Raw genomic sequence first — 22,130 nt, forward strand, 5'->3', positions numbered from 1 at the left:
AAAAAGAGAAAATAACTTTTTACTGTGGTTTTTCCATGGTGAATGGAAAACCTGCATCCCTGTTCATAAAATACAATACTGCTGCTGACAGAGAGAAATGATTGTACAAATCCAAGACCCCTATTTAAAACCTGAATCGATACATTTTTAAATCAAATTCCTTATACAAGGATTGTGTACTGCTGTGACTCGACCATTTCCCCATTTTCAGAAGGCTGTCTGTACTAAGAACTTGTTCTAATGCTGTGGGTATAGTCTATTGGTATAGTCAAGGGACTGGGACTGAAGACTCTGTGTTCCATTTTTGGCTTCACCATTGATTCAGTCTGTGACCATGGATAAGTAATTTGACTGTTCTTCACTTTAGTTTATTAAGGTATAAAATGGATATAATATCATACTTGCCTATTTTACGGGAGTATGCTTGTGAGGTAGGATTACAATTTAAAAAACATTTGAGGCTGGAACAGTAGAACTATATAACGTTATTGTCTGAAATGGTCTGATGGCTATTATGACTTTACTGTATGCCTCTAAACCCCACTTTTGCTCAGCCCATATTAAATATTGTGTTGTAGCACTCCTCTTCTTTCTGATTATTTTAGCTCCTTCATCCTAAGTGGGATAGACTTGATAATCACCATAAGTCAGTCTTGTACTTCAAAGATATAATGTTTGGCATTATGCAAGTTCTTATACCAAAGGTGACAGAACTTTCTCACAAAAGTAGAGCTGGCAGAATGAAATACTAGATAAGAAAATTGAAAGAAAAAGATCTGGAAAACAATGTAGCTGACAAAATTTACACCTCCATTTTGTTTGTCTTGTATGCAGGTACACAGGAGCTTTATACGGCAGGATAGTTGGCCTGATCCTTGTATCCATTTTTGGTGTTCAGACTAATGGATATGGGGCATGGATTGACCCAGGACTCTTTGCTGCAATTGGAGCTGCCTCTTTTGTAAGCGGTGTGTCAAGACTAACAGTCTCCCTCACAGTTATCATGGTAAATGCTTTTAAGTTCTCAGATATTTGGTTAATTTTCAGGCTCCCCTGAATGCTTCTGCTGAACCACAGACTAGTGCCTCACAGATATGGGACTACAATCAGAAGACTTCTTGGCTTAGTTGTTTGCTTTATTGTTGGTTTGCTTGAGGTTTTTTTGCAATTTGTAAAATGCAAATTTGGAATTGACATGTGAACTCCGAGACAGCAGAGCATCAGCTTCTTGTTGCACAAGTCCCAGAAATGTTGGTGACCTGCAAGCAGAATCCAGGACTTCCATTCCAATTAAATTTGTAAGAGAGATTAACAAGTTTGAACACCTCTGCCCCCATGAAGTGGGTGCCTAGCTTCTGTGGTAAAGGGAGGTTTTGTGCTACATCTTTTTGAAACCGTATCTCTGAGATTCTCTTGTGGCTAGATTCTCATTTCTTTTTCCTCTACTTTTTTCCCCAGCAAAACCAGTCTTATTGTGAGCAGTACTTCCCTCAAACAAAGCAAACAAAGAGTCTTAAAGGCTCACTGGACAAGTATTACAATTGGAGGAGTCTTGGCCCACCTTCACTTCAGCATCTGAGCCTAAGGACTGAGCAGTTGTGTTGCAAATTGAGGGGATTAGATGAGATTAACTTGGTTTATAATTTAGCCCAGACAAAATGAAGTGAAGCAAGTGTCCCAGTTCTGGATCCAGCAAGGGGCACTCAAACTTTCCTCCCTACCAGTTAGATCAGCCATGTCAAACTTATCTGGTCCTACAGGCTGGACGACTGGCGCAGGGCCAGTCCGTGGGCTGGATTGGGCCCATGGACCACCCATGGATCTCAGCTCAGCCAGGATACGCAACACATGCATCCTGAACCATCTGCAAAGTGCAATGCATGCAGCATGAATCCTACACCATGTGTGGCATACATCCTGGGATCTGTGTGTGGGGCTGGTTCAATGTGTCACATGGGTCAACTATGAGATGTAGGAGCAGCACTGGCAGCTGAATCAGAGGTCTCAGCAGGCTGGATTTGGCCATGGATTAGATCAAGTTTTGTAGGTTTCCTTGCGTGAAACTTTCAGATTGGACCTTAAACCAAGATACAGTTTACCTTGGTTTTCTTGTCTGAGGGATCTCATGATGTTCTGTGCAATTGCAGGGATTTTACCTTAATGTTTGAGCCATGATTTCCATTCTCTCCCCACTACCATGCAGCGTTTTATGAAGTGGCTGATTATTAACACTAACCCAGAAATAGGCTGCTTTACATGAATAACCTGCAAAGAAACTTTTTTGATTGTTCCTGTTGAAAAATGCTTTATTTATATAAGTATTTTTATTGCATTATTAAATAAGAGACAGTTGCTTACCAAATTCCTACCAATCCCATTTCCTCATTGGTATTTTAACACTCACCCTTACCTTTTAATCCTAGGCACTAAGCCTCCTTTTTGCTTGTTTTTAAGTCAGATTAAGGATCTTGCATAGGATTATAGGAAAGTAGGGCTGAAAGGGATGTCATAAGATCATCTAGTCTAGACCCCTGCTCAAGGCATCCCTGGCTAACCATCTCTTTCTGGCGGTACAGAAAATGGAGGGTTTGATGAGACAGGCTGTGAGATTTGAAAGAAATGGAGGTATCTTAATTCCCTAGGCAGTGGGTTTACTGAAAACTACAAGACAACGTTAATCTAAAGCCTTTGCCAGGCTTGGGTCTGAATTTGCTTGTACTGGCTCTGTAAAAATCCACTTTAACCATCATTTGTAGCCTGTCAATGCAGGATCCTGTTGCTGATGTAGCTCGTTGGGGGAAGGCAGTTGATTGACATCTTCCTTAACTTGATGCCTGTGAGACTGTGGTTCATAGCAGGAAAGCAGGAGATTGTTTTGTGCCAAAAATCTTACCGTGCTCACAGCATGACAGAATTGTGCATAACACAGTTCTAATAAACAAGCAGAAACTAGGTTATGTTCATTTCAACTGTCCCCTCCTGCCATAACTTCTGCTTTTCTTAGGGCCAACTATGAGCATAAAAAAATTAGCACTAGATTGCTAAACCAGCCACACAAATCAGTTGAAAAGGCACCAAAAAAATTATTATGGTTGCTCTGCAGTGCACTCTGAAATCCCCTAGGTGTCATGTTATAACTCTTCTGTGTCTTGTTCTGCAGAAGAAGATTGGGCAGCAATTCATGTTCGTCCAAAATAAATAGCTGAGTTGCTTGAGGAAATATTAATTTTTGAAGAGAAAAAAGGGCTTGGACATGACAATGCAAAAACATAGTTAAAAGGTTATGCTCCCAAACCATAAAATGCACATATTTTTCCTATATTGTCTGATAGATTCAAAAAGAATTGGGAATGTTTGCTTTGGCTTTTCACACAGCCTTCCATTTGGAAATGGTTATGAATGTGTGACTTGTAGTGAACAGGTTTATAAAATGCTTTCTGTTCTTTTCATGGCAGACCCCCCAGGCATTTACTCACCTCTTCTTTCTTGGCTTCTACTTCCTACCCCCCATGCTGACACTTCACCTTCAACCTCTGCTCTTTGCAGCAAATGGAAGATATGGTGATATTTCCCTTGATGTATATACAAACTTCAAGACCTCACTCCACACAGCCACATGCCTTTTGAGTTTACTGGCAAGAGGATGCCATAGATGAAGGATGAGAGACTCTTTAATTGAATACATTTTGCCTAAGTAGCATTATTTTTGGAACATTGTACTTTCTTCAGATCATCTCCTAGCTGTTAAAAAAGGGAAGATCTGGCTGTGCTTATTTGTGATTAGTTCAGGTCTTGTATTCAGGATTCCTCTCTATACTTAAATTGGGCCACTTTTATTATATCAGTAGAGTCACCAATTTACCCTCTAACATGGAATGAGCTATTCCTGCATAAAGAAGGGGGAATAAGTTATAATAGTATAGAGCACTGTTATACTGATCTATACTGATTTAACTGCTTAGACAGAAAATCACCTTCTTGGAAGAGTTTTGTCTGTATATAATGGTGAACAGCTCATGGTCTCTAAAGGCTGCTTCCTCTAATATGTATGGGGAATAGAGCTGATGGAGTCTAGGTGGGTTTATATACAATACTTCACTGGAGGAAGTTGTCTGACACCAGGATTTTGTAGGAAAGGGAAAAAAAGAAAATATAGCTTATGGTTGGGGAATCAAAACAAACCCCTTCCTGTCCAATGAAGGAGGAAGAACATAATTTTTACATTAAATTAAAATAAAGTAGAACGGGAATTTCCTCTCAGAACTGGGTAGCTTAAGGGCCAGGCTGATATCTCTGGGCTTAAATGTCAGTTCTAGTTCATAGTGAACAGTGTTCTTGTAACTCTTTTCCTTGTATTTGGAGCAAATAATTACTTGAGCAAAACTTGAGAATGTGAATGCAGCCTCTCCATCTGCTTTTCCTTCACCCTCCTGTCCGATCCCTGCCAGCAGAGGGCATGGCTGTATAAGTGTGTGGCTTGGGAGCGATGGGGAAACCCTGGTCAGGAATTACATAACTAGCTGTCTACTGGTTATGCAGTTAACCAGTAGACAGTTATGAAATTAATTGTTGGTCTCAGACCATTTCCTATTGGGACATATCACTGAAGCAATAACTGGCCCTCACAGTCACTTAAGGGTGGTTTAGCAGGGACTCCAAAGACTGAGGGAGGTTGGAGATGTACTTGTTTACTCAACCTCCAGGACTCCTAGCTCAGGACTGAGGCACGTTGGCATGGGATTCCTTGTAGTAAACCAGAGAGCTGCAAATGAACTTCTTGTCTTGTAATTGGGAGATGTATGAATCTGGTCTCCCTTTCTTTTTATATATGATACTCCCTTTCAAGAGATGATAACCCCCACATTGAAGGAACATGAGTATCATGCTGTTAACATGTCTGGATGTTTTCATAGTTTCATAGTTTTTAGTGGCTGGAAGGGACCTCATAGATCCTCGGGTACAGCCTCCCAGCACTTGGGCAGGAAAGACTGCTTGGGTCAGATGACCCTAGCAAGATGGGCATCAAGATGCTTTTTGAAGATTGCCAAGGTGGGTGACTGTCCTACCTCTGAGGGAAGCCTATTCCAAATGCTCAGTACTTGACTTGCATGGAAGCTTTTTCTTATGTCTAGTCTGAAGCGATCTTCAGTCAGCTTGTGTCCATTATTTCTAGTCCTCCCTTGGTGGGGGGCCTTGGTGGATAGCTGGCCCTGATGAACTCCCATTATAGTTTTTTCCTTCTTTAATGTACATCTTTTTCTGCAAGCTCTCAGCACCTGTGTACTTACCAGTATCTGTATATTTGTTGTGGTACTTTTTGAAAAGCTTAACCTTTAACCTACCATTTCTGATTATAGCATATCGTGAGATTATGCATGCCAAATCCGGACACTTTGGTCAAATATTTAAACCCAGCCATTACGTTTTAGTTGATAACTTTGCAAAATATATTCATTGTCCCCCTTCCTCTCCTTCATGCTAGAATACTCTTGCAAGATCTAGATCATATAGCTGTTACTGTGTGAGCCCACTGATTTGTGGTTAAATTGTAAACACATGTGTTATATAACCACACATGCTGTAATCACATGTGTTATAATCATGCATCGTATGGTATCCTTCCCAGCACTTTTACAAGGCACTATAATATACAAGTCAGTGTAAAAAGGAGTCTGTCAGCAATAAGAAACAGTTAAAAGTTAGAGTAAATCCATATTTCTTTGGTATTTTAAAGACAGGGAGGACAGACAAGGCACCCCAAATTACATAGTGGAGTAAATGTAGCTCCCACTGACACTTCCATTGAGAGAGAGTTGCAAGACTCCTTTGAGCATAAATATTGGCACCTATACTTTATACTGTAGCGATGGACACTTTAGAAATGTATAAATAGACCCAGGACTGTAGTACAGATAGGCCAAATAACCCAAGAATTCAGATCCAGCTGGATGGAGGGACAAGTAGGAAGAACAGCCTGGTTATATTATGTGAAGCACAGCTTCTCAAAACTAAAAATGTAAATATAAGGACCTTAAAATAAATATAAAATTTGACAGGATGCCAGTGCAAAGGTTTTAAAATAGGAGTTCTGTGCTCAGCTTATAAAGAAGCAAGTTGCTGCATTAAATGATCTGTGCTTCAGATGATATGTATAGAACTGCTGAAAGCAAGAAGGAATTACAATAATCTAGCTTTAATAACATTAAAACCATGGTCCATATACTCTGAATCTTCCTTTGCTGAATGAAGATGTCACCTTGGCAATATTTCATAGATAATGGCACAGACAATGTGATGAAAATAGAACATGAAAGAGGAAGAGACTTTGATTATCTCTCTCATTTGTAGTGACTGATTTTGGGGATAAGGAACTATCATTGAATTAAATCGATTCTGAACTAGATGAACAGAATTAATGTAATGGACCACTGATCTCTTGTTTCATAGGTTAAAAATCCCCAAGTGAAAATTGATAGTTTTGGCATTAGGCAATACATTCATGGAATTTAGTGTACTGAGATCAAACTTGGACTTCTGTATAAGCACTAAAGCATCCCTTCTAGATTTGAGATGCAAGGCAAAAAGTACTATCAATATGATTTGAAAAGGATACAAGTAGGTGGAATAGGGTGTTCTCAGCTTTGGCCTCTTCCTTTGTGATATCTGAAAGACACAAGTTAGCTCATCAGTGGCTGTAGTTTGTCTTTGAACAATCTTACAGCATTTCTCAGAACTTTTATTTAGCCTCTTGGGGCATTTGTACATGACACGGAGGTTTAATTCTCCCTAAATTGAAGTGGTGGTTTTTTAAAAATACACTTCAATTTAGGGCAAAGTAAACCCCTGTGTTATGTACCTCCATGTCTGCCTGATGCTTACCTGCCTCTCCAGAAGTGGGGAGGGGAGAGTGAGCTGCTGGTGGGCAGAGTGAGCTGCAGGGGGCACCTGGTATTTCCCTCTGTGGCAGCAGTACCTCCCCTCCCCCTGGCGGCACCCTGTCATTTGCTGCATTCTGAAGTCATTTAAGGCGCATTACACTGCTAAATGTACTACAGCGGCTACAATTAATGCGCAATACGCTACTGAATGTGCAAACAGCAATGCCATTAAAGCGGTGCAAAAGGCATTTAACCTGCTTTAAACCCCAAAAGTGTTGTCAACAAATGCCCTTACGACTTATCCTCTTTTAGAATGGCTTTGAATGATTTTCTGCATTAATTTGCATGTTGTTTGTTGCATTGAGTTCCCAGAGTGCCCAGTAACCTATATAACATTTTAAAGTTCATAGACTTTCTAAACTCTGTAGAAAAGGGGAGTTCATTGAGCAATTTTGTTTTCCTGTGGAGTTCAGTGGGTCTAACAGAACTCTTACGATTTCCTTACATCTTCACTTTTGCCAATTGCTGTGCTCCATACAGTACCCCTGTTTATACCTGAGATATTTCCTTCCTTACTGTGTTCTTTTGTTTTCCTGCCTTGAGGATCAGAGTTACAGGTAGCATCCTTTTGGTAGACAGAGGACAGAGATCATAGCTAGACAGAGGAGCTACATACTTACCTAGATATTTCCCTTTTGTATTTTAACTCCTGTGACAGCTTTTTGCAGATGTTGGGGGTACAATGTATGAAGGCAGGCAGGTACTATTTTTGAGATGCCAGTGAAGGAAGACAACTTGGAGATGCGAAGAATGCTCAGTGTGAGGTTTCATAGATTTCATAGATGTTGGGGCTGGAAGGGACCTCATAAGATCACTGGGTTCAGCCCCCTGCCCAAAGGGCAGGTTTGCATGCATAGGGAAGAGACTCATTTATAGGCTTTTTCCAAACTACTTATTTCCTAGCTCCAGTGACTTAGTACTTAATCCTCTTCTTGCCCAACCTTCCTTTCAAGCAGTCCTAATTCCTTCCTGCAAGGCATGACCTTCTCTTCAATTACACAGTTTCCGTTTTGCCTTAATGTGTGTTCAGTTTATTATTGACAGAGAGCTGGGCTGCTTAGAGTGTGCCTCCGTGCCCTTCAAGAATGTGGGGAGAGGCTAAATTTGAACCTTGTTGAGGAGGAGATGAGCAATTGGGGTGTTGTGTGTTTGAATCTCTAAGGATGATAAGATGCAGAGCAGTTGTCCACCCCTCACTATATGTGCTTAAATCTGCGCCCTAGAACTGGCTACTCTAAATAGTTTAGTGAGGGTGGCGCAAAAAGGATTTTGAAATGCCCACACAATACCTCCTGGGTGTTGTAGTTTGGTCATTGCATGTCCTATTTAACTTATGGACTGAATCCCCCAGCCAAGATATGTGTCCTGTGATACCCCAGAGTCAGATTTCTTGTGTCAAAGCAAGAGGGAAAGACTGTAGCGCATCATGGTAGATGTATTTTTGCCAGGGAATTTGACTGACAAGGACACCCCGTTTCAACTCCTGTAGAACACCATGGCACTATCTTCATATCAGAGTTTTTTGGTTTTGACAAAATTAAACATTTTCTACAGGGAAAATAACTCATGGGTTTAGGAACTCTAAAAACAGTACAATAACAAATGTTAAATTTAAGTGAGGGAGGTGGTTTTGTTTTGTTTTGTAAGTGGTATGTCCTCCAGATTCAGCTTAAGGTTTGAAAGTCGGGTATGGCTGTTTCTGGCTTGTGCATCCATGATTTAAAGAAAAGCTTCTACAGTAATATGAGCATTTAGTTAAATGTTTTGTAGGTAATGCCCCAAACCAGAAAAGAATCCAGATATGTTTTCTGTAGCTATACTGTTATGATCCCATGAATTAAAAGCAGTAAAATTTATTTTTCTAAGTAAAATAAGTAGACATTACTCTGAATTATATGTATACCCAAATTAATACATGAAATACAGCCAGCTTTTAGCTATGTGAATTTTGTGGCTCAGACTTGTCTGTTCTAAATATGCATAGGAAGCAGAAATGTAGCCTAAGATGACACCAGTTTTGAGTAGTCACTCTCCTGACCACAATAGCTTTAAAGATGCTTCATTTATAATATAAACCACTGTGTTTTACCATGTGCTCATACATTTGGGACATGCAGTACAGAACTTAATGAAAATTCATGCGAATTTAATGTACAGACCTTTTTCATTCACAAGATCTTTTCTGTTTGTAATTTTTTTGAATTACAAAAAGCATTTGGAGTCTGCTACAAACTAATTCCATGCCAGATTTAATTTGTTTTCAAATTAAAACCATTTTGAAGTTATGTTGTCACAAAAAGCATCTGAAATGATTATATTTTATTTTATTTTTAACTTAAGCAACTTTTATAATATAGCCAAACAGGTTTTTCTCTCCCTTCCCTGCCCCAAGATTTGAGAAAATGATTTAGCTCTAGGACAGACTCTTAAACATCAGGTTTTCTACAGCCTGGGGGATTTCATCACAGTCTGAATTTGTCTTGTATAACAGGCCCTTTACTGTCTAGGAGGGCCTTAGGCCAGGTTGTCCTGTTTGATTAGACACAGCTGAGAAGGGAACAAATGATTACAAATCCCAGCAATAGCTCAGTTCAGTGAGAACTTTTGGTGGAAGACGGGCTTCTGTCGTAGACATTGAAGCAGAGGACTTGAGGAAGGATACATCTTCCTTTTCTAACATAAAAGGGTAAGGGGGGAGGGAAAAAGAGCTTTAACCTTTCATTGGCAGGCAGTTTTGGTCTGTTCTAAAGATTTACTGAAGACTTAGGTTTTAAAAATTAACCTGTGCTCCAAGAGAGATTTGAGAATGGTAATCACTCTTTTGGGGGCTGCTGATGGTGTGCCACCAGCTTACATGTGGTAGAAAATGAAGACAGCTCCAAAACTAAGGGTGAAATTGAGGCAGCAGAAGAACTATCATATTTTCTTGCATATAACATTCCCCACCCCCCAAATAAAGCATGTACCTTGTTCTGGGGGAGCAGAATGAAGGGAAAAAAGTATTTGTTCAGAGTTACAGCTGCATAGACTGGACAGAACCTAATATTCAGCTAATTCACCTTCTTTGTCCTGATCAGCCAGAAACTCAAAGTGGTAGCAGCTGGTGAACACTGGTTTCTGTGGGAGGATCTATGAATCTGAAAAGAGCTAAACAGTCTGTTGGGCTATGATATAGGAGAAGAGAGACCAGGAGTACCTAGCAGACAGCAAAATTCATAGTTAGCTTGATCAGTGCAACTTTAAGACCTTTAAAAAGGAGATACTGCTGTTAACACTTGCACAATGAACTGCAGTGAATCATTAAATCAATTGACTCTTTTAGCTACCTGAATAGAAATGCCATTGCTGCTGTCCAACAGTTGGTTTTAAACTATTTTGGGTGGAGAAGGAATGGAAGTGAGCTACTTCTATTCTGGACAGAAAAAAAACCAATATTCTTTGTCCTTCCCTCCCAACCCCAAATTTTGGAAGGCTAACTTTTGTGGAAAATGTGCATGTGTGATGCAAGTAAATGCAGTATGTCAGTACTAAAAACACTGGAAGAAATAATAGGTAGCTCTTGTCTAGTTGGAGTTTTCCAAATTGTTTTTAATATGAAAAGGGAAGCACAGTGTATGCCTGATGGTGATAGCAACAGCTGTAGCTTGAGTAGAGCAGCAGAAGGGACTGTGCGGCTGATCTAATACCATCAGGAGTTCAAGTTTGTGGCTCAGGACCATTTTTAGAAAACTAACAGCTGCTAAAAAGAGGCAGTGACCCTGGATGCTTGTGTTCAGTGTGGACAACTTAGACATAGGCGGTTTGTGTTCTAGGTAATGACTGGGGATTGATGGGCTGGAAGTAGAGGTGCAGACAAAGTATGAACCAGAAAAGGTTAGAGACAGGTTAAGGGTATTAAAGGTGTGATAGGATGAGTTTGTCTAGTGAAGAATGGGGGTGGGGGAACCTCTGTGAGCTATGCAAAATCATTCTGCAGACATAGTGGCCAAGGTGGAGAGCATTCAGTGGAATGAAAGGCCAAGAACTTAGCAGCACTGCCAGGAAGTTCAATAATGAGAGAGAGCGAGCAAGAGACTGTCACCTAACATAGAAGGTGAAACAGAAGATGGAGGAGGGTAATGAACTTATGAGGCACAGCAACTGCCGATTTTAGCAGTGAATGTGAAACAGCAGAGGAGGAATGCTGTATTTGAGGAGACCACAAGCATGGAGGCAGGAGATGAACAGGATTCTGCAACTGTAGGTGCCAAGCTAACTACATGTACAGAAATGTTATTGCAAGGATAGGCCATAAGAGAAGAGGTCTCCTCTCCTTAACTGAGTACCACCAGATTTACTTGCTGTTTTGGGGGGCACTAGGTAGTAGGCCCTGAAAGATAGGGATGAGCTAATTGCAGATTAGATTGTGAGGCCTGACCTGGGGAGGCTTCTGGGAGGAGGCCAATCTGATACCCCAAAGGGGGTTTGGATTCATGGAACCCAGAGGCCATGAGGTAATGACCTGATGTATATGCTGCAGTTTGCTGATGAGTAGAGAAGAAGAAAAAAAGGAACCGCCTAAAGCCAACCAACGGTCCTGGAAAGTCCCGGGCCCAGCAGAGTGCAAAGATAGCAATTTTTAATTCAGAAAATAACAGCTTGCAGAGTGAGATAATGGCTTGGCTTTAATCCTGGAAAAGACAGTAAGGCTAAAAGTGAACCCCCCTTCTGGGGAGATAATCGGGAGGAGGAAAAGTATATAAGGTGAAAGAGTTGGGTCCCAGGTTGAACTACTTTGGGGAGGACAAGGCTGAGGACCCGATAAAAGAGGTAGTCTCATCACCCTGGGTTCCCGAGACCTATTGGGTAGTAGCAGGGGATAGGGTGTGGAGTGCCTTTCCTCCAGCCTGACACGCTTGTTCAGAAGCTTGTTCCATGAGTGTTATTGATTTTCTTTTGCAATAAAGAGAGGCATTTGGATTTTACCTGGCATGTGGCTTGTGGGTTACTCACCTACCCCTGTTGGGCAGGGAGGGAACCCCTAACATAGGTAGGCTTGGATTTTTGGATAGAGATAATTAACCCTAATTATCTATGATTTTATGACCTTTCCCTTTCTGTTTTTCTTTCCCTCCCCTTCCTTGCCTTGTAGTATTGCCTGGAAATCTGAAGAATAAGCCAGCAATAGGGGAATTGAGAAATGATTGTAAAAAGTTCTTACAAGACATGGTAACAACAGAGATCTTAACCTCAAAGCTTTCCCTGACTGCCAAGATAGTGAAGTGCCTTAAAGGGGCATTGCACTATCTATGGAAGCATGCCACAACTGAGGAAACGTGCACTGGCAAACTTGACAGATAACAGTAGAAAAGACACACCTGCCTTTAAGAAGAACTAGTCGGATACAAATAAATATTAGATGACCTGGAAAGCAGGTCATGTAGAAATAACGTTAGACTCCTGGAACTACCTGAGGGTTTAGATGCTAGCACCATGGTGGATTTACTAGTTAAATCTATGAAGCATGAAGCATTTCCTACTAATAGTGTACATGCTGTAGGATTCTTGGAGGGTCTGTTTTTTGGCTAGCAAAAGCAGATATTGACTCAATCGCAGACTGTATTCTGCTCCTAGCTACGCCAGTGTAAATTTAGAGATTCTCTCTTTCCCTGCCCCCCCCACCCACCTGCAGTGGAATTTCTCCGGATTTACAGGGGTGTAACTCAAAGGAGGTTTTAACTCATTCCCAGGATTCTCCAAGGAGCCAGATCCTTTGAAACTACTCACTATTGCTCTGAATTGTTCCTCTTCTGATTTTAATGAGAAGGTACACTTTTACAGAAGCCAGGGCACACTTAGTGAAAGAAATCCTAAATTTTCCATAATTTTTGTCACTCCTGATAACAGAGTTTTGAAGGGGAGCATCTTCTCAGGTTAAACCAAAGGAAGCTGCATATGAGCCAGCAGCATACTGGATTCGATCTGGGAATTCACTTAGCAAATCTAGACTTTGCAGGACCAGCCAGTCTCACTAAAATACTTCAGGGTTCACTTCAAATTTTATGCCTGCGCCTGAAGTGCTTCACAGAGGTTGAGCTCACAGGGTTTGGTTTGTTACTGAAATTGAGGTCTGATATTTAAATTTAAGGGAATTTAAAATATACTGAGTCATTTAAATCTTTAAAAAATCTTCAAAAAAAGTGCCTCGGCATTTAGACATTCATGGAAAGGCAAGTATGTATTAGGGCTGTACGAAACTTTGGTAGCTGATTTGATTTGTAGGAGATCTGGCTCAATTTGGCAGCCAAATCTCCAAATCTGAATCGAATTAGGAGACGCATTAAAAGGTCTAAATCAAATTGGAAGCCTCCAGATTGACTAGGAGAAAATCGGCACCAATTCAGAGATTTGGTCATAGACTAAACAGGCAGCAGTCCTCGACCATGCTGGACACAGCTGCCTCCAGCTGGTAAGTCTGTTGTGGTGGGCAGAGGGGGGAGGGAAGGGGCATGGGGAGGGCAGATCAAAGCCCCCACAGTGAGGGAGGGTTTGGTGCTGGGGCTGGGACAAGGTGAGGGGTGTGGGACTCGGGGAGGGGGGTTCCCACCACTGCGCACTGCCAGTCCAGGAGGGCATGGGAGCAGGCGTATGACTCCAAATCTGCACAAGGCAGGCTGGGCTGCGCAGGGCTGGGCTGTGCTCCAGGAGGCTACCCCGTGCCACTGGGCTGCATTCCACAGGGTAGGTGGAGCCAGGACTGCAGCCCAGTCTAGCATGGTCGCAGACTGCTGCTTGTTTGGTCTATGGCTGAATCTCCAAATTGGTGCCGAATCTTCAAATCCAGTTTGGCCGAAATGAATCGCCAAATCATATCACTGTCCCTCTGAATCGGCCGAATCCAAATCAAATACTTGCTGCTTCGCACAGGCCTAGTATTTATCTCTCTCTTTTCTTTGCTTTCCTGATGCATATTTAGTTTATCTTATTAAAAAGACAGAGCCAGAGCTTCTTTATACATGATGATATGTTTCATAAAGAAAGGGTGATGCATAGTACTATTTCTGTTGCAAGCTGCTCCAATTTTATTCAAAATAACCTTTCCTCAGAATTGCAATCTTTTCTATCAGGCCAATTACAATACATCACACACATTACGTTCTTTTCCTTATTGAATTTGCTCCAATTAGTAAGTTATTGGAATATGCTTATCTAGGGGTAGCTTGGCTGGAAAGTGAAATTAATGAAGCTGTATTCTCAAAGAAAGAGAGAAATTCCAGGATTTCATAATTCCTGAGGAAGATCCTTAGGAAACTGGAGGTTCAAAGTAAAGCCATGCTCATTTGCATATATTTACAGGCTTTGGAAAGGATTGAATTTCAGAGGCGTAGAGCCTGCCCTATCAAAGCAAGAGGAAGTCCATAAATGCCTGAAGTGTTTCACTGATGGAAAAACTAGGGTGAGATCAGAACTTGGGTGATCAAGAAGACACGTACCACAGTTTCAGTATTGCTTCAGTTGAGCAGAAATCCATTCCTGTGTCTTTTTTATAAATTGAGAGCCATATGATCAATTGTTTTAACTGTGCTTACATGGGTTAATATACAACGTTCAGCTGGGTTGTTCAGGAATTCTAAGTAGTTTGCTTGGATTCAAAAGACTTGTGTTTGATGTGGTTAGTAGTTTGCTTGCATTCAGTAAACTTGCTGATTTGGATTAAGTTGTTGAATACACTAAGTGAGGTTACCTTTATGAGATACTGAGTTGGATGAATCTGATAACTGTTTTGTTGGGCTGGGTGTCTGTTGTGAATATGGGGCAAAGTGCTTGGTTAAAAAAAGCTCATTGTTCTCTTTCCAGGGGTTTTGGGAATAATATCTGTTATTGTGTTGCTTGTTGTTTTCTTTGTCTATGGAGCTGTTGACCCATCAGCTCAAAGAAGATACATCCATAGGTCTTTAAGAACTGAAATCAGGAATATTATATTTCACACTTATGCAGCATTTTAAATGTAGAGATCTGAAAGAACTTTACATGGATGCATAATGGAATCGTACATGCTATTTATACTTTTCAGATATTTTTCTGCTGCACCTTTTTATTTTACAGCATCTCCCCCAAGATCTTCTAATTATTATGTTTCCCAGGACTTGGACAAAAGATCATTAGTTTCTACTTTTAAGGAGGATGTCACCAACAAAATGTTGAGCTTTTTTTAGCGGGCTTCAGAAATCTACAAATTCTGTTTCACACAAAAAAATCAGACAAAAAGGATCACAATGAACATTCTTTTCTATCAAAATAAATTAAGAATCAGTATAGAAAAGTATATTTACTTGTTACTCTCAGTAGTTGGACATACCAGTGTTCTTAAAATGAACTTGCTATATTATTAGTGTGTGCTAAGATGACAAACTCTGTGGATGGGCAGGGGAGAGCAGTGAATATGATGTACTTTGACATTAGCAAAGCTCCTGACACTGTCCAACCCAACATTCTTATTAACAAGCTAAGAAAAGAAAAGCTAAGAAAGTGCAGACAAGATGAGAATACTGTAACGTGGACACACAACTGGTTAGATCATTGTGCTCCATGAGTAGTTGTTAATGGCCCAATGTCTATTTGGGAAGGGGCACCAAGTGAGGTTCTTGGAAGGGTGTTCTGTCCTAATTCCAGTACTATTCAACATCTTCATTAATGATGTGGATGATGGGATTGAGTGATCTCTTTGCCAATTTGTGGATGATACCAAGTTGGGTGGAGTTGCAGATGCCCTGGCAGGCAGGGCTAGGATCCAGAATGACCTGGAGTGGATAGACTGGAGAACTGGTCTGCAGTCAATCAGATGAGATTCAACAAGGACAAGTGCAAAATCCTGCACTTGGGACAGAAGAATTACATGCATGAAGACAAACTGGGGGATCTCTGGCTAGACTGCAGTACTGTGGGGAAGGATCTGGAAGTTACTGTGGACCATAAGCTGCATATGAGCCAACAGTATACTCCTGTTGCAAGGAAGGCCAGGAGTATACTGAGTTGTATCAACAGGTATATCACCTGTAAAACAAAGGAAGTTATTTTTCTACTCTATTTAGCACTAGTGTGCCCTCCTGTGGAATACTATGTCCAGTTTTAGGATCCATACTTCAAGAAAGATGTGGACAGATTGGAGGGAGATCAGCACAGAGCAACAAAAATGATTAGGGGCCTCAGAAGCAGGACTTAGAAGGAAAGGCTCAAAGAGCGAGGGTTATTTAATTTGGAGAAGAGAAGACTGAGGGAGGATTTGATAAGTCTTCAAATACCTGTGGGGCAGATATAGAGTAGATGGAGTTAGGTTCTTTTTTCTCTGGCTATAGGGGACAGGACTAGGAGCAATGGCTTCAATCTGCAGAAGAGAAAAATGAGGTTGGAGATTAGCAGGAACTTTCTGACCATGAGGGTGGTCAAACATTGGAACAGGCTACCTAGAGAAGTCGTGGAATCTCCATCCTTGGAAATTTTCAAGAGTTGGTTGGATGGACACTTGGCTGGGGTGGTTTAGTTAGGGATGCTTTGAGCAGGGTGCTGGACTAGTTGACTTTTGAAGTCCCTTCCAGCCCAACTTTTCTGTTTTCCTATAATACTATTTAAAAGATTTTGTGTTCTTTGGAGTCATCCTGTCTGTTAACTGGTGGTGTAGGGAACCAGTTGGTAATACAAAGACAGTATTTTTGGTTGGTTTTTTTGCCCTGAGGGGCCGCGTCCACACGAGCAGGAGGGTATGCTTGCAGCAATGCAAACAGTAGCAGCACACATTTGTGCTACTTTGTGCTGCAGTGAACACCCCTGCCTGTGTGCTTTGCAGTGGGACACATTGTCCCGCTGCTCCTTGTGCTTCTGGGGAGGGGGTGCCCTACCTGAGGCACAGTGGAGCCCCTGTGCTAAGGTGCAAGGAGACAACGAAGCAGCCAGCCTAAGGCTGCAAAGAGGTTTGCAGCACCACAAACCACATGTGCCTACATGTCTGGATCTAGTCAGAGTGTTTATAAAGAAATGAGTTATGTCAGACCCTTTTTAAAAATCTTAGGGCTATACAATTGTGACTTCTGAAAATTATTTCTCTCTAGGATGCTAAAGATTCCTTATTCTTCTTTTGGTGGGCTTGCTGTTTTTGCCTGGCAAGCCTGGCTTGGAGAAGGACACTTAGGATTGGTGGAACATTTCCACCAATCAAGTAATAGCTGGGAGGGGATTGCCCCACCCCTGTTTAGAGTGGGGGGGATGTGAGGCGCCCCTGGACCTGATTGAAGACTGTGTTTTGCAGGTCCAGCAGACTTCAGGGGCAGGGCCTGCAGTGTAAATAAAAGCCCAGCATGGTCTGCATGCTGGGCTGACGTTGCGAGGGATGGCAAGGAGAAAGGAGTTCCAGAGAAGACCATTATCAGGACCCTGCCTGAGCCTCAACAGTGCGCAGATTCGCACACGGTGCTCAGGCTCTGAAAGGCGCTCAAGGCTACTTAAGTCTGCAAACCTGGCATGTGGCTGGGTGAGATGGTGTGTGGATTGGTGCATGGAGAGCTAGCCCTGGGAGCAGTTTGAGGCTACTTGAGCCCCACATGGTGTGCACGTTGGCACATGGAGCGTCAGCCCTGGGAGCAGCTTGAAGCTGCTCTGGTTAGCTCCGGCTCTAGGTTGGATAACCAGAGCCCCACAGTGTGGCTCAGCATTAAACTAAAAGAGCCCCGATGCCCAGAGCAGAACTTGGGAAAGGGAAAGACCCCTGGTGTAAGGCTGGGGAACCGGAGTCTGTGAGAGCTTGGCTTCCATAGGAGCTCCTTGTGTGCCCAATGCGGGGCCCAGGGCCAGAGGTAAGGACCCTCAATTTGAGGCCAATGGCTCCAGGAGGCCTGAGATGGTGTGGGGACCCAGAGGCCAGATCAACAGCCCCCAGAGGAAGGACCGTGAGTTACCGGGAACTCAGGTCCTGCAGAGGAGGTGCCCCCAGGTACAGGACCCTGCGGGGAGTGGGCAAAGGGGAGGGCCCCATATACCCCCTGCTCTCCAGGGTTGGAGGGGAGGAGACCCCAAATATACATGGGGGAGGGTTGTGTGGAACCCCCAGGGGCTTTGGGGAAGAAGACCCTATCCCATTTTAGGGACTAAGTGGTTGGAACCCAGATGGGGTGCATCTAATATCTGGTATAGTTATGTTTCCTATTCGGTATCTATTGTTATTGTTGGTGTTATAAATAGTTGGGTGGATTAATTCTGTATAATGGGCTCTGTAGGGATGTCTTTATCAAGCTACCTCACTTGTGGTATAAACTTGCTGGACTGACTGTCCTGGGATCTACCTCTTCTGGGCCTGAGGCATGGGTACTTACCCAAATGCCCTCCCTAGGGCAGACTTCCTCTTGCTAACAGACCTTTATATGTATATTTGTATCTATATCTGCAATTCTGTCTATCTTAAAGAGTTTTATATATAAATGCTGGTAACTCAATAAATTGTATATAGTTAAGAACTTTGGGCCTGGGCTAACTCTATAGAGGAAAGAGGGATCTGCGTGAAACTCTGACATCCCTCTCTCAGCACCCCCTCCTGCCTACCTAATTCCATCTGACTGAGAATAAGGCACACCCTTGGGTGTTACCCGGGTTATATTCTCAGAGGCTCAGAAATAATTCGTGATCTGTAGAGTATATTCTCTATAGCTGAGAATGAATAGAAAAATCTCTGTAACTTTCTAATTTGGCATGCAGCCTTTCCATATTGTAAACCTGTGCTTTTGTGGAGCCTGATGCACAAAGTATAGTAGTAATCTCTTTCAGTAGTGTACATAACTGGAAAGCCTAACCTTCCATGGCCAGCATGACAATTGTCTTTTGAGCAACTTTATTACACTTGCTGAGGGTATCCCAGCAATCCATTTCTACAAGTACCTCTAGCAGAAATGGTTTATTAGGGAGGTGACTGATTTTTAAAGTTCTATTGGATTTTATCTGTTTTGTTGGTTAGAAAATCTTTTTATGGTTACTGAGCGAGTTAGGAAGAGATACAACTTTGTAACCATGTTTAAGAATAAATGAATGAATGTAGTAGCCTGGGCATGAGAGACGTTTATAGATGAATTTGAAGATGACTGATAAGATAACTGCAGAGAAATTGTATGCTTTAGTAGGGCCTAAGATGCTTTAAGTGGGAAATGAACTGAACAGAAACACATTCAGGAAGAGGCTAGCAGTCTTGCTTAGAGATGGAGCATAAATATGGGCCCTTCCCTCTGGCCTGCTCCATTAGGCAAATGGAGGATGGTGGGTAGTGACAATCCAATCATTGAATTATAGGGATATCACTGAAGATGGTTTAGATGCTTTGTACAGAGATTACTTTATCATAGATTTCATAGACATTAGGGCTGATAGGGACCTTGGAAGATCGAGTCCAGCAGGAAGTCAACTGGGGTCCAATTTACTCCTGAAAGTGTTCAATGTAGGTGCTTGAATCTCCTCCAGTGGCAGGCTGTTCCAGACCTTGGGGGCTCGGACAGTAAAGACATTCTTCCTTATGTCCAGCCTGAAACGGTCTTGCAGTAGTTTATGACGGTTCGACCTTGTCATCCCTTGAGACGCTCTGGTAAACAAACGTTCCCCCAGATCCTGGTGGTCACCCCTGATAAACTTATAGGTGGCCACCAGATCACCCCTGAGCCTGCACTTTTCCAGGTTAAAGAGCCCCAGGCTACAGGCTCTCAGCCTGTCGTCATAAGGTCTGTTTTCCTGACCTCTGATCATGCACGTGGCTCTTCTCTGGACTCTCTCAGACTTCTCCACGTCCTTTTTGAATTGTGGGGCCCAAAACTGGACGCAGTATTCCAGCTGCGGCCTCACCAAGGCTGAGTACAAGGGGAAAATGATGTCCCGGGATTTGCTTGAGAAGCATCTATGGATGCAAGCCAGTGTTTTGATCACCTTACTAGCCGCAGCATCGCATTGCAGGCTCAAGCTAATCTTGTGGTCAATGATGACCCCCAAGTCTCTTTCTTCCACAGTGCGAGCCAGTGTAGCACTGCCGAGCCTATAAGGATGCTGCAGGTTTTTCCTCCCAAGGTGGAGAACCTTGTATTTTTCGGTGTTAAACACCATCAGGTTCTCGTCCGCCCATTTGCTGAGCTTGTCCAGGTCAGCCTGGATCACCCGCCTATCTTCTGGCATGGATGCTTTGCCCCAAAGTTTGGTGTCATTGGCGAACTTGGCCAGTCCACTCCTGACTCCAATGTCCACATCATTAATGAAGATGTTGAACAGTATGGGTCCAAGGACAGAGCCGTGGGGAACCCCACTGGTCACAGGGCACCATAATGGTTGACTTACGTCAATTACTACCCTCTATCATATTGCTTATAGACCTGATTGTATTGCTAATAACAATGTAATATTGCTCTAAGTATTATAGTATTTTGGTAAGGAAATCCAGATAAACTGTGAACTGGTCCAGTACATTTAGGACTAAGATGGCAGCAGAAACATCTGTGCTGTTCCTAGGTAGGGTATTTTTTTTTTTAACTCATGTTAAGTTGTGGAATCACAACCCTGTTGGCATTTCTTCCTGGGAAAGAAAGCATAAATGATCAAAAGGTTTCTGGTGGCTACAAAAAACCTGAAACACCTGCTGGTACCATAAATGCTTTTTTGGCTGTATTCAGTACATGGCAGCATAAACTTGCAGTGAAGCTGCTCTGTGCATGAGAGAAAAAGATGCTTCCCTAGAAAAATGTGGACACACCTACTTTAAGATAAAGTCTTCAGGGCAGATTTTAGAACAGGGAAGAACAGAATATAGCCTGCATGCTGGATCTGGCCTGCTGAGGGATTTTATCTGGCCCGCAGCAGGTCCCTGGGCCCTGCCCAGCCCTGGCCTGGGGGGCTGCCTGAACTATGTGTGCAGGCAGTCCTGCCACTCTTGGGTGCACAGTGGGGTATGGTGGCTGGGCTCAGCTTCCCAGCAGCCTCGGCCCTGGCCCTGCTGCCCGGGCACCCCAGCCCGTCTGTCCCGCACCCACCACTGGGGTTGCTTGATGGGGCGGGTGGGCACATGGAGTCTCCACAGAGGCTCAGGACCCTTGTGGCAGGGTGCGCTTACCTGGCCAGATGGAATGGGTCTGCAGGTGGGTGGAGAGCAGTGTCCGGGGGCAGGACAGGTAGATGGGGCCAGGGCCTGAATTGCGAGATGGTGACAAAACAGGGCTGGGGCCTGGGGCAGAGCTGCAATCTGTTCCCTGCACATCCCTGCCCACAGAATTGGTGCTTGTTGTAGGGATGAGTGGGGACCGGGTTACGACTCTACCCTGGGCCTGGCTCTGCAGTGTTCTTGCCTTATGATCCTAGCCCTGGCCCTGCATGCCCATTTCACTCTCAGATTCTGCTCCCCAGCCACCCATGGCCCTGTCCCGTCTGCCCAGCTGAGAGTGGGCTGTGGGCTGGCCTCCATGGAGACCCCGCCCACCTGTCTGCTCCATCTGGTGCTCCCCATCATTGGTGTAGGGCAGAGGATCAATTGCCCCCTCTCCCCACTGTGCCAGGCCAGGTCAGCATTCCCCACCCACTCCCAAGCCCGCAACAGCTCACCAAAACTCCCTAAGTGGCCCTCCAGCTCAAATAATTGCCCACCCCTGCTTTAGAGCCTGCCAAGTGCCAGTTTGAATTGATGGGATTTAAAGACAGCATTACTAGTCTGCCCATTGCTTAAATCTCTCAAGAAGCATGGAGATATTGTCTTCTACTTGTAAATCATTTTATGTTCAGTTTGTTCCTAAATCTTAAACTTTCTAGCAGGCAAGCATCCTATTTGTAAAAGGCTGTTCATAAAACAAAACCAAAAACAAACCTGTTTTATGGGGGATTGTTGTTTACCAGGTCTGATACTTCCTCTACCAGGAAAGTTAAGTACATAGTTTTTCCCCCCTATTTCGTGTCTGTTCAATTCAGTAGATAGATGTTCTGTTTAAAAGGATGCTCACATGTTGCAGTCACATGGCTGTTTCCTTTTCATGAATGTAATTGTGATCTTGGCTGATTTCTGCATTTGTACTTACAAGTGTAAACCAAACTTTCTTGCTCAATGTTGTTCACTAGTTCATTCACTCCCTTTGGCTAGATACTTATTACTTTTACAGAAATGAAATTATAAAGGCTTCTGGGAATGTTGATTAAATCAGCAGCGTTGACTGTAAT

General features: G+C 42.9%; 1 protein-coding gene across 2 annotated transcripts in view; it reads left to right on the forward strand.

The window, feature by feature from the left end:
• Positions 1-22,130, forward strand: part of LOC149869216 (chloride channel protein C-like) — a 127,461-nt gene that overhangs the window by 42,917 nt on the left and 62,414 nt on the right. For both annotated transcript variants that reach the window (XM_090039942.1, XM_090039943.1), the window contains exon 11: positions 835-1,006. In XM_090039942.1, coding sequence (XP_089896068.1) covers positions 835-1,006 — 172 coding nt within the window. The remainder of the gene's footprint in view (positions 1-834; positions 1,007-22,130) is intronic.

Source organism: Crocodylus siamensis, chromosome 3 (genome assembly GCF_052110815.1).
Source record: "Crocodylus siamensis isolate JL-2025a chromosome 3, ASM5211081v1, whole genome shotgun sequence".
Classification (NCBI taxonomy): domain Eukaryota; kingdom Metazoa; phylum Chordata; order Crocodylia; family Crocodylidae; genus Crocodylus; species Crocodylus siamensis.